The following is a 12,733-nucleotide window of genomic DNA, read 5'->3' as shown; positions in this document are numbered from 1 at the left end:
CGGATGGAATAGGAGGAGGTCTGTAAGGTACCAATGCCACCACTGTGTAATTTATGTAATATGTCATTACGTAGTTCTCTGTCCAATTTTAGAATTAGAATCTCTACAGTGTGGAAACAGGCCCTTTGGCCCAACAAGTCCACACTAATCCTTTGAAGAGTAACCCACGCAGACCCATTCCCCTACCCTATATTTATTCCTGACTAGTGCACCTAACCTTCCCATCCCTGAACACTCTGGGGAAATTTAGCATGGCCAATTCACCTAACCTGCACATCTTTGGATTGTGGAAGGAAACCAGAGCACCCAGAGGAAACTCACGCAGAAAAGGGGAGAATGTGCAAACTCCACATAGATAGTCACCTGAGGCTGGAATCGAACCAGCGAGGCATCAGTGCTGCCAAGATAATGCTTCAGTGAAAAGCCTTTTAGTATTTTAAAGATGATGAACAACAATGACTTTGCATTTGTACATTCATGAGTTTGACAGTGAGCTTTATCTTGCGCAGATGATGGAAGACCAGCCGCCTACAACAGCAGAAGAAACCGATTTGAAAGTCCTTGTGCTTTCTCCACGCTGTTGGTCCATATCTTTTCTCTGTTATCATGATAATCCGAGAGCATTCTTCCCATCTGCCCTCAGCAATTTCCTGGAGGAGTTCTCGGACTTCTACACTATTAGTTAGTATTTGAATCGAATTGAAAACTGTTGTCTTTGTGCTTAGAGCAAAGGAGAAGAAATGAACGTTCTAGTACAACAATTTAAGCCAAATGAATGCGAACTGCTGTCCAGAGACAGAAGTAGTTACATTGTTGTCTGATAAGAGAGTTATGACAAAGGTGACTAAAAAGGAAACATTTGCATGACAGGGGGATGGAATTACTTTTAAAGAGCCCACAAATTCAGTACTAATTGTAAACTGACTTTAATAGTTTGTTGCATTATGTCAGGATTTTCTGTGCTGAATAAGTGCCTGTTTATGCAGTCTCAAGTGGTGTGCCAAATCTTAGAATGAAACCCGTTAGGTGCTCATTGAGATGACCATGGGTTTTAGCTTTTACAGTTTGCACAACCTCAGTTTTGTTGGTAAACTGTGATATCAGTGAAGCAGTACCACAGGGTGAGAGAGGTTTGAATTGAAGACTCCATGAATTAATACACTTGAATTTATCTTGTCAAAGATTGTGTTAGGTTAGATTAGATTAGATTAGATTACTTAGTGTGGAAACAGGCCCTTTGGCCCAACAAGTCCACACCGACCCGCTGAAGCACAACCCACCCAGACCCATTCCCCTACACTTACCCCTTCACCTAACACTATGGGCAATTTAGCATGGCCAATTCACATAACCTGCACATTTTTAGACTGTGGGAGGAAATCCACACAGATACAGGGAGAATGTGCAAACTCCAAACTGAGGCGGGAATTGACCCGGGTCTCTGGCGCTGTGAGGCAGCAGTGCTAACCACTGTGCCACCGTGCCATGTTGAGTGAAGGTGAGATGTTCCATGGTGTCTTTGCTTAATGAAATTGTATCAAAGCCGTAATTAAATCCCTGTCGTGGATAAAAACCTATTCAGCTGCTTTACTTTGGGATGCACCAAATAAAGTATGGTAGATGGCATATTTATTTTGCAAGCTTTGTCGGACTTGTGTTGCACAACTGCATGATGATTCATAGATGTCATCCCTGTCCTTTTGAAACAATTATGACCAAATGAGTTGATTTCAGACTTTGTGAACTGAAATTCAAATTGGTTTCAGCTTATCTTGTGACCTCCATTCCAGCCCTGTCCCCTGGCTTCCCCTGTGTCTGCTTCTGTTGCTTATTCCTGGCAGATCATTCAGCCAACATGTACCTCCCCATTTGGAGCATGCATCAGAGGATATATCCATTGAGGACCCAATTTGATATCCCTGCTGCGACCTTTTGTTTCCCAGTAAAAGCTGCTCTATTGTTCCTTTACAAGAGCAAACTATTAGAAAATATTGGAAATGCCCTACATGTTTATTAATATCTGTAGCGAGCCATAGCTAATGTTTCAGGTTAGTGACCGTTTGTCAGACCTATGTTTTTTAAGATAGGTAGGAAAAGGGAGGCAAGAAGAAGCAACATATATTTGTGTACCTTTAATGTAATAAAATGCTGTAAGATCCTTTGGATCGGAGTTATAAAATTAGATACCAACCTGTGTAAGACAATGAGGGCAGATGGTCTAAAGGTAGAACAATATAGAAATGTCAGAGCAAGAAAGAGGTCATTCAACCCACAGCGTCTTTGTTGGCTGAATAAACCCATTCTGATCCCACTTTCCAATGCTTGATCTGTTGCCCTGCAAGTTACTGTGCTGCATGTCCTTGAACACTATGGGCAATTTAGCATGGCTAATCCATCTAAACTGCACATCTTTGAACTGAGGGGGGAAACTGGAGCACCTGGAAGAAACCCACGCAGACATGGGGAAAACGTGCAAACTCCACACAGATGGTCGCCTGAGGTGGACTTAAACCTGGGTCCCCAGTGCTGTGAGGCACAGTGCTGATCACTGAGCAATCATGTTGCCCTATTATTGTATACACCTTGATTAAGTCACCCCTCAGCCTCCCTTTTTGACGAAATCAGCCCTAACCTATCCAATTGTTCTTCATAACTGCAATTTACAAACCCTGGTAGCATTGCTGTAGCTTTTAAATCATGTCCTGATAGGTCGAAAGGAGGTTTTTGGGGAGGAAATTTGTCGTTTAGTGCCAAAGCCCTTCAGATGGGGTGATTTAAAACTTCAGGATGCTCAAGAGGCTGTATTGGATGAGCACATATATCTCAGGAGTTGGATGGACTGGAGATAACACGGGGGCGAACATGACAGGGCCACGTGAAGAGAATTTTCAAATCAAGACATTTCTTGACTAGAAATTAATCTGCAAGGATAGAGACTGATGGTGAGTGAGCCTTCGTGCAAGCTGAGTTCTGGATGGCAAAGTTTACAGAAGGTTGGATGTGGGAAATGACCCAAGTGTGCTTTGTAGCAGTTCACTCTAGAGGTAACAAAGACACAAATGAGGATTTCACTAGTGGATGAGCTGAGGCAGAGGTGATGTGACTGATTTGGAAATAACCCATCGTAGTGATGGTGTGAATATGTGGTCATCAGCAACCCATTGTCAGGAGCCTGGTTTAATATGTTTGTTGCCAGCGACGGGTTTGGAGTCAGTAGCTAAGGAAGCGTTTAAAGTCAGGAGTAAGGATGATGATTTCCGATTACCCAGTGCCAAAGGAACATTTACTCTGCCGTGACCCCTTGTGATATAATGGTGCAGCAGTCGGGAAGACAGACATTGCAGAGGTAGTGCTCTGACTAAGTTTAGATCAACATGGGACCAGAAGAATGTGGTCCTACCCAACTGTCCTATAAAAAGAGCCACTAGATGAAAACATGGCCACCGTTGTCAGGTCCTGTAGATATGTTGACAAGGGCGCAATGAAATAGTTTACCTTTGTCACAGTCACAAAGAATGTCATTTGTGATTTTGGTAAGATCTGTTTTGGCAATGAGAGAGGTTTTGAAACCTGATTAGAGGGATTTATGGAATTCCAAGCGAGAGACAAATTTGAGAGACCGTAGCCTTGGGAGTGGAAAGTGAGGCGAGATGTGTCGACAGTTTACAGTGGGAGGTTATCTTGGTGTTTTTTTTTTAAAAGGAGACCGAGATGAAGCTGGAAAGAGGGACAGCAACTGAGAGAGAGAACAGGTTATAATTTCAACACTCATGGACTTCAGGATTAATTTACTGGGAATAATTCTGAGAAAACAGGAGTTAAGCCTCATGGTCAAGATGAACTTGGAGAGGGCATGAGGGGAAAGAGGAGAAAAAAGTGAGTGATGGTAATTCAGGCCTAAGGCAGTGGAGACCTTGGGAGGAAATTTGGCTGGTGGGCTAGGAAAAGCTTAGGAAAAGCCGAAGCACCTGATCAGATGAACTTGACTTAATGGTTCTACAAATCCACGAATCCTTGCACTTGCTGTTGGGGCTGAAGATGGAGAGGATCGTGCTGAAGTATTTTAACATGGTGCCTTGCAGTGGAGAAAAGGCAGGTTGCATTCCAGGTTGATCCTGTAGTATTTTAAATAATGTAGATTTTGTGGTGAATGGCTATGCCTATTTTCTGCCTTATCTGTTTAAATCTGGATATTGAGGACAATGAAAATATGACCAAGGCATGAGTTTTAAATTAACGTAGGTGTTACTAGCTAGACAGCCATTTATTGCCTATTTCTAATTGACCACAGGGTAGTTATAGGTCACTTACAGTGCTGTGGGTCTAAATCTCACACAGACCAGACTTGGTAAGGATGGCAGTTTGCTTCTCCCATGGACCTAATGGACTTGGCAATGGTTTAATGGTCAGTAGTGGACTTTTTAATTCTGGATTTTTATTAAATTCGTTTCAGTCTCTGCCTTCATGGGATTTTGCCCCAGGTGCCCAGAACATTACCTGCATCTCTGGATTAATGATTTAGCAATAATACCATCAAATACCACCGTGATTTTGTCAGGAGTCTGTTCTCAATGGAGTTTCAAATGATGAGGGAGCAATCTTGTTAAAATCTGTCAATATTCTGAAATTTGGATAGAGTGGACGTGAAGATGTTTCTATTGGTAGGAAAGACTAGGACCTGAGTGAATGGCCTCAAGTGAAGGACAACCCTTTAGAACTGAGATGGGGAATCGCTTCAGTCAGGGGTAGTGAATCTGCAGAACACTGTACGGCACAAGACTCCGAAAGCCAAGTTATTTAATGTATTTAAGACGGATAGGTTTCTAATTAGTAAGGGAATAGAGGGTTACAGGGAGAAGACAAGAGAATGGCATTGTGATATAAATCAACCATGATCTCCACTATTCGAATACTTGATAGGCCAAATGGCCTAATTCTACTCCTATGTCTTTTGTTTTGTGGACAAGGTCATTAAAGCTGTGATTAAGCAAATTATTAGATTCTGAAATGTTGCAGCAAATGGAAAGCCACAAGTTAGATAGCTGGATTTTGGAAAGAATGGTTATAAGTGAATTTGTTGAACTATTTTTTGAGGGGAGGATTTGGAATGCTGGACATAGAAGGCAGATGGGTGTGGAGAACAATAAAAGGAAGTGATCGGGGTGTCCTTATCCATCATACCATGGTGAAAGGGGCTGTGGGGAGATCAGACACTGGTGAAGTGGAGCTAAGGAGAAAACGGGCATAAAATATCGAAGATAGGAGTAGGTTGTTTGATTCCTTCAGCCTGCTCCTCGATTCGGTGATGATGATGATAATGACTTGGTACCCTAATCTCATTCTCCCCCCTTGATCCCTTTCAGCTGCGTGAGCAAAATCTCACTCCTTGAAAGCACAACGGTTTGGCCTCGACCACTTTGTGGTAGGGAATTCCGCAGATTCCATGTAAAGAAATTTCTCATCTCAGACCTAAAACCTTTACCACTTATCCTTAAACTATGACTCCTGGGTCTGGACTCCCCCACCATCAGGAACATCTTTCTTGCATCTAACCTCTCTGGTCCTATTAGAATTTTGCTTAGTTTACAGATCAGGCACCATGGAGAATTTTGTAGGTGGAAAAATAATCAAGATAGGGACAAGTTATTTGGGCACAGACAGGCTGAAGGGATACGTCTTGGCTATAGATCTTGGGAAGGAAGTACAGATAGACAACCCTTTATCCAAAATCCGAAAAACTCCAAAATCTGAAGGTTTTTTGTGAAGTTTTTTCCCCCCATTAACAAGGTTGTTTAGCGTGCAAACAGTTAACCCAACTCCACACCCACTTGATATGTGTCACTCAGATGCGATGTGGAAGGTGTGGCCCAGCTCTGACAGGCTTCAATTCTGTCACAGGACCCGTATTACTCGCAGTGAGTCTGGTCTTCGGTAAGATTTCTAAAAATTTCACCATCAAACTGTCACTTATTCTGAAATTCAAAAAATTCTGAATTCTGCAAGCCAGCTGGACCCAAGCATTTCGGATAAAGGATTGTGGTACCTGTAGAATATGGAGGGAAGGACTGCAGAGGAGGAAGGATGAATTGTTTGGGAATTGGTGTCCAAGTTATGCCAGACAGCAACAACATTGTCAACAAGATAGATGGCAATATAGAATTGGAGCTGAGATAACGGAGTGCAGCACCTTCGGCTGCAGGAAACAGCTTGGATGAGCCAGAGAGGCGCAGAGCAGTTGAAATGTTTGCTGTCATGCCAACAGTCATCAATGGAAAAGATTAATGAACTTCCAATGGAGATATCCAAATGGAAGGAGAAATCTGAAGATTGGAATAAGTGCCCTTTATGTTGGGGTAATGAAAAATTCCAGCTCTTTGGATAGAATCTAAGGCATCTCGAGCTCACCTCCTCTCGGAAGAAACTGAAGACTTCTGCGGAGGACTGATTGCTCAGTCAGAAAGTAGGAGGTCAGAGTGAGTTATGAAAATATGGCAAGGGATGAAATTGGAAGAAGGGATAGAGTTTGGAGAAAGTGGTGGGGAGAAAAGGATCTGGAGGGACATTTATGTCCATGAGTTTTTGAAGCTGCAGCCCTTCACATGAAAGGAAGAGAAAAAAGCTTTTTATTAAAAGATGAAATGGTACCATGGACCTGATCGGCTGGAGCTGGATTCAGAGCTACTGAGAAAGGTGAAGGTAGGATTGAAATATGAAGGGTGAAATTTGAATTGGAATGTGTATTGGGTATATCTGGGCCCGATTTGGTGATGGAAGAAAGAGCAGTGGCTGTAAGCAGCCTCCGTTCTCAGCTCGGGTCACAACTGGTCCCCCCTCTCAGATGCTGCCAGACCAGCCAAGTATTTTCACCATTTTCAATTTTTCCTTTCACTGTTCTGTTCAGCATTCACTCTCAGGATCAAGAAGCTTTCTTCTGCTTGTGAGGATATTTGTATAATTGAAAACCATGTTTAAATAGCAGTGTTCTAGAATTCCTTATGCAAAGTCCAGACTCTGATTTCTGTCCTTACACTCCCAGGCCAAAATGTTTATGGGCTCAGCAGCACAAAACCTCGACGGTTACAGTGGACGTGGCTGGGACATGCTGTCATCACCTATGGATCTCTGAGTTTACACGTCTCCACTCTGCAAATGTACATCCTGCTGCAGTTTAATGAACGGGAGGTAAACCAGAGCTGTTTTTTTAAAAATGATTGTTCCATGCATCATTGTTGGCCCTCAGTAATTCAAGTATTTGTTTGTGACACCCAAGTATTCTGCGTCGTAATGTTAATGCTGATGTGACAGTCTCACAATTTGAATAAATCCCATGGGTCATGTCATATGAGTGGTATTAACTGCAGCCAAGGCCTTTGTAAAGTAATAACATTTTACTGTAAAGACCTGCAATGTTTGCAGGTATTATTGGTCACTCTAGTCAAGAGTTTTGTATAAGATAGTGTGTGATAATTTCATGAAAGTTTGTATTGAAAGACAAAGTTTAACAAGGCTGAGCTGATTAGTTTATATAGACTAGTTATTGCAACTTTGAAGAGGTACCAGAGCAAGCAGATCTCAGGGTTTATGTACAGAAGTCTTACAAGACAGTGAGGCAAGGGGCTCAGACTTCATGCCCGTTTAAAAAAAAAAAGGATCCATGTCTTTAAAGAGTGTGTTTAAAAATGGGTAAGGTATGCCTTTGGTGTAGCCTCAGCTAGACTATTGTCCGATTCTGTGTACCAAAGCTTTAGTAGGATGTTAGGACCTGTGCAGTGGACAGTTATGAAAATGGTATTTGGGGTGAGGAATGACTGCTATGCAGAGAGCCGAGTGAAGTGGGATTGTTTTACTTCAAGTATGGGCGAGGGCTTAGAAATTGTAGTGTTGAAAATTTGCTGGGGCTTTGATAAGAGTAAATAAGGAGAATCAGAGGGAGAGATTTGGGATCATTGGCAAAATATCCAGGTTGAGTTACTCATTATGACTTGTAATGCATTGTGTGAAAGCAGTGCCAGTGACTGAATATTGACTTTCAAAGGGACTGTGTACGATGGCAGAGAAAAAGCAAAGCAGTAAAAGAAATTTGATCTCTTTTAGAAAACTGGCACAGTCGCAATAAATTTAATCAACTGGTGCTGAAAGATCTTAAGGTACAGATGTTTTACACTTCTTTGTTTTCTTTACAAGGAAATTCCTGTGGAGGCCATCTTGAAATCGACTGGTTTGTCCCCAGTTTTGATTAGTCATGCACTGGAACCCCTGATAGGAGAAAATGACATCCTCGTGCATCCAGGCACCGATAATACAAACAGACTCAAAGGTATGTAAGTTCCTCCCAACCAAGTTCAGTCTTTAGGTATTAAATCATCAACTATTTTTATTGTTGAAAAATATGAAATGACTGTGTTATTTTTCCAATGTCCTTTCTCCTGTTTCTGACCGTTGACTGCAGTTCTTGGAACTAATGCTTGCAGCCCCACCTCACCTTATACACTGTGTGTGAGGGGCAGCACTCATCGCAGTGGAGCTAAGTTGCAGACTGACCTGATTTGCAGTTGACCTGATATTAACAAGCAGGAATTGCTATCTGTAAATAAAAATGCCTGCATTTAAAAATAAATTTGGTTGTGTTTACCACTGCAGGCTTGTTCAAAAGTTGTAGCACTCCAAATACTGCTTTAGCTAAAATTGTCCAAATCAAGTATTGACCACAATAGGAATTCTCAGTTTTGATGCTCAGTTCCATTCATTTATGCTGCAGGCCAGTGGAGGACTGCAGTTCTAGATATAATGTATTGCCATTAAAAATAGATGGAATGCAGTTTGAAACTTGATGGCTTTTAATGCTGAGCACTGTAATGGAAGAGTGGCATTTCACATCTTTACAGTGTTAGGTGCAAGGATTATCCAAACTAAAGGAGTTGCCATGGGCACCCGCATGGGCCCCAGCTATGCCTGTCTCTTCGTAGGATATGTGGAACAGTCCATCTTCCGCAACTACACTGGCACCACACCCCACCTTTTCCTCCGCTACATCGATGACTGTATCGGCACTGCCTCGTGCTCCCACGAGGAGGTTGAATAGTTCATCAACTTTACTAACACCTTCCATCCCAACCTCAAATTCACCTGGACTGTCTCAGACTCCTCCCTCCCCTTCCTAGACCTTTCCATTTCTATCTCGGGCGACCAAATCAACACAGACATCTACTATAAACCGACTGACTCCCACAGCTACCTGGACTACACCTCCTCCCACCCTGCCTCCTGTAAAAATGCCATCCCGTATTCCCAATTCTCGCCGCATCTGCTCCCAGGAGGACCAGTTCCAATACCGTACAGCCCAGATGACCACCTTCTTCAAAATGCAGATTCCCCCCAGACGTGATCGACGATGCCCTCCACCGCATCTCCTCCACTTCCTGCTGCTCCGACCTTGAGCCCCGCACCCCCCCCCCCCCCAATCGCCACCAGGACAGAACCCCACTGGTTCTCACCTACCACCCCACCAACCTCCGTATACAGCGTATCATCCGCCGTCATTTCCGCCACCTCCAAACGGACCCCACCACCAGGGATATATTTCCCTCCCCTCCCCTATCAGTGTTCCACAAAGACCACTCCCTTCGTGACTCCCTCGTCAGGTCCACACCCCCCACCAACCCAACCTCCACTCCCGGCACCTTCCCCTGCAACCGCAGGAAATGCAAAACTTGCGCCCACACCTCCTCCCTTACTCTCTCCAAGGCCCCAAGGGATCCTTCCATATCCGCCACAAATTCACCTCCACCTCCACACACACCATCTATTGCATCCGCTGCACCCGATGTGGCCTCCTCTATATTGGGGAGGCGGGCCGCCTACTTGCGGAATGTTTCAGAGAACACCTCTGGGACGCCCGGACCAACCAACCCAACCATCCTGTGGCTCAACACTTTAACTCTCCCTCCCACTCCACCAAGGACATGCAGGTCCTTGGACTCCTCCATCGCCAGAACATCATAACATGACGGTTGGAGGAAGAGCGCCTCATCTTCCACCTGGGAACCCTCCAACCACAAGGGATGAACTCCGATTTCTCCAGTTTCCTCATTGGCCCCCCCCCCCACCACCTTGTCTCAGTCGATTCCCTCGAACTCAGCACCGCCCTCCTAACCTGCAATTTTCTTCCTGACCTCTCTGTCCCCACCCCACTCCGGCCTATCACCCTCACCTTGACCTCCTTCCACCTATCACACCTCCATCGCCCCTCCCCCAAGTCCCTCCTCCCTACCTTTTATCTTAGCCTGCCTGGCACACTGTCCTCATTCCTGATGAAGGGCTTTTTCCCGAAACGTCGAATTTCCTATTCCTTGGATGCTGCCTAACCTGCTGCGCTTTAACCAGCAACACATTTTCAACTGTGATCTCCAGCATCTGCAGACCTCACTTTTTACGCCAGGATTATCTACCCCGTTGATGTTCTTGCTCAGCTGCTGCATGTACATTAAAGCCGCAGTACATCACTGTTCCAGAGATTAACTTGCCTTCCTCATTTGTCTTGATGTACTTGTGTCCTTTGAATACGCATCATCTTTCTCCCATTGCCTCTTGACTGGTGTCCAACCGGCTGAAACTGCTCTGTCCTGGACCTGTTCTTAGTGAGCAAACTGTAACTAGAGAATTACTTGTAATGGCTTCTCTTCCTGCTCCTGCACCATGGTCGCTGATGTTCCCCAAGGGGCTATTCTTGACACCCTCCTTTTCCTCATCTGAATGTCATCATCCCTTCCTCTAGAGTCGGATCTAAAGCTTAGTGTTAGTTTTCACCTGTATGTTGTCAACACAGCTCTTCTGCTATTTCTAAATTGTCAGATATCCTTTAGATTACAAACTTATTTCCTCCAGCTTAATTTTTTTTTAATGTATTGTTATTGTCACATGTACCTAAGTGCCATGAAAAGTTTTGTTTTAGTGAGCAGTACAGGCAGCACATACAGATCATAGGGTGTTTATGCACCCGAGGTGCATAAAAACAAGATTGACATTAGATATGAAGTTAGAGAGGCCCCTTCATCAGTCTAATCTCAGCAGGAAAGAAGCTGTTCTTGAACCTATTTGTTCATGTGTTCAAGCTTCTGTATCTTCTGCTTGACAGAAGAGGTTGAAAGAGAATATTCCTAGAGTGGGAGGGGACTTTGATGGCAGTCTTTCAGAGACCGTGAGAAGTGTAAATGGTGCCTGTGGATGGGAGAGAAGCCTGTCGGATGTCAGTCACGGTGTTGGAGACAATGCAAATTGGAGGAACAGTATCTCATCTTCTGACTAGGCACCCCATGGTAGGCTACTGCAAAAAATACGGAGGTATGGCATTGAGGATGCGTTGGAGGTTTGCATTAGGAATTGGCTGGCTGGAAGAAGACAGAGGGTAGTAGTTGATGGTAAAGGTTCATCTTGGAGTGCAGTTACTAGCGGTATTCTGCAAGGATCTGTTTTGGGACCATTGCTGTTTGTCATTTTTATAAATGACCTGGAGGAGGGGCTAGAAGGTTGGGTGAGCAAGTTTGTGAATGATACGAAAGTCGGTGGAGTTGTTGACAGTGAGGAAGGATGTGGCAGGTTACAGCAGGATATAGATAAGCTGCAGAGCTGGGCAGAAAGGTGGCAAATGGAGTTCAATGTGGGTAAGTGTGAAGTGATTCACTTTGGTAAGAGTAACAAAAAGATGGAGTACTGAGCTAATGGTTGGATACTTGGTAGTGTGGATGAGCAGAGGGATCTTGGTGTCCATGTACACCGCTTGATGTGGAGATCAAAGATGGACCGGGTCCGAAGAAACACCATGTACAAAGACCGGTGCAATGGGGGAAAAAACACTCCCAATGCCACCCTCACCCTAATGGCCACCTTTGTGTGTGGCTGCATCAAGCTGTGCGTGGATCCCCGGTACGCAAACACCAAGTGTCACTATGTACTGAGGTTCTACCTGTCCCTGGTGTTGCGAAGGATGGGCCTGGCCTCGCTGCCACGGAACGCTCCGAGTAGTTGGACCGTTCCGTACCACCTGTCCTTCGTGGAGATATTTTTGAAGAAAAACACCTTTGACCACAAGTCCATCAGGAAGTGGTCAGCACGTAGCATCCTTGAGACCCTTCTGGAAAAAGAGAGGGCGGATCCTGTTGAGTGGTTCTCTGAGCAGACTGTCAAAGCCATTTGGCAGAATGCCTCATCGCCAAAACTTTCCAACAAGCACCAAGACATGGCTGGTGGTGAGAAGGGCTCTGCCTGTGAGGTCCTTTATGCACGCCCGGACTCTCTGCCGCACCGCACGCTGCCCTCGAAGCGGCTGCGGGGGGGACGAGACTGTCACACACCTCCTTCTGAAATGTGCCTATGCAGAGGAAGTCTGGAGAGGAATGCAGTGGTATTTGTCGAGGTTCGTCCCGAGCAGCGCCGTGACGCGGGACTCCGTGTTCTACGGCCTGTTCCCCGGGACGCACACCAAGACGAATATCAACTGCGCCTGGAGGATCATCAACTGGGTGAAGGACGCTCTCTGGGTGGTCCGAACCCTGTTGATCTTCCAGCTGAAGGAGTTGACCCCGACTGAGTGTTGCAGACTGGCACATTCCAAGGTCTACGTGTTGAGGGACGCGGTGAAGCTTGGGGCAGCTGCCACCATGGCGCGGTGGGGAAAGACCACCGTTTAACATCTGCCTGTCTAAAGAAGAACAGGGGGCCCATGCAATCATTTAGG

The 12,733-nt window shown here is 44.9% G+C and overlaps 1 protein-coding gene across 2 annotated transcripts in view; it reads left to right on the top strand.

The window, feature by feature from the left end:
• The window catches only part of LOC132830459 (cullin-9), a 193,471-nt gene that overhangs the window by 132,833 nt on the left and 47,905 nt on the right, over positions 1-12,733 (top strand). For both annotated transcript variants that reach the window (XM_060848204.1, XM_060848195.1), the window contains exons 25-27: positions 510-681; positions 7,037-7,182; positions 8,185-8,317. In XM_060848204.1, coding sequence (XP_060704187.1) covers positions 510-681; positions 7,037-7,182; positions 8,185-8,317 — 451 coding nt within the window. The remainder of the gene's footprint in view (positions 1-509; positions 682-7,036; positions 7,183-8,184; positions 8,318-12,733) is intronic.

The sequence above is a fragment of the Hemiscyllium ocellatum genome, chromosome 3 (genome assembly GCF_020745735.1).
Source record: "Hemiscyllium ocellatum isolate sHemOce1 chromosome 3, sHemOce1.pat.X.cur, whole genome shotgun sequence".
Classification (NCBI taxonomy): Eukaryota; Metazoa; Chordata; class Chondrichthyes; order Orectolobiformes; family Hemiscylliidae; genus Hemiscyllium; species Hemiscyllium ocellatum.
Note: the sequence above shows the minus strand (reverse complement) of the source record. Positions and strands in the feature narration are given on the sequence as shown.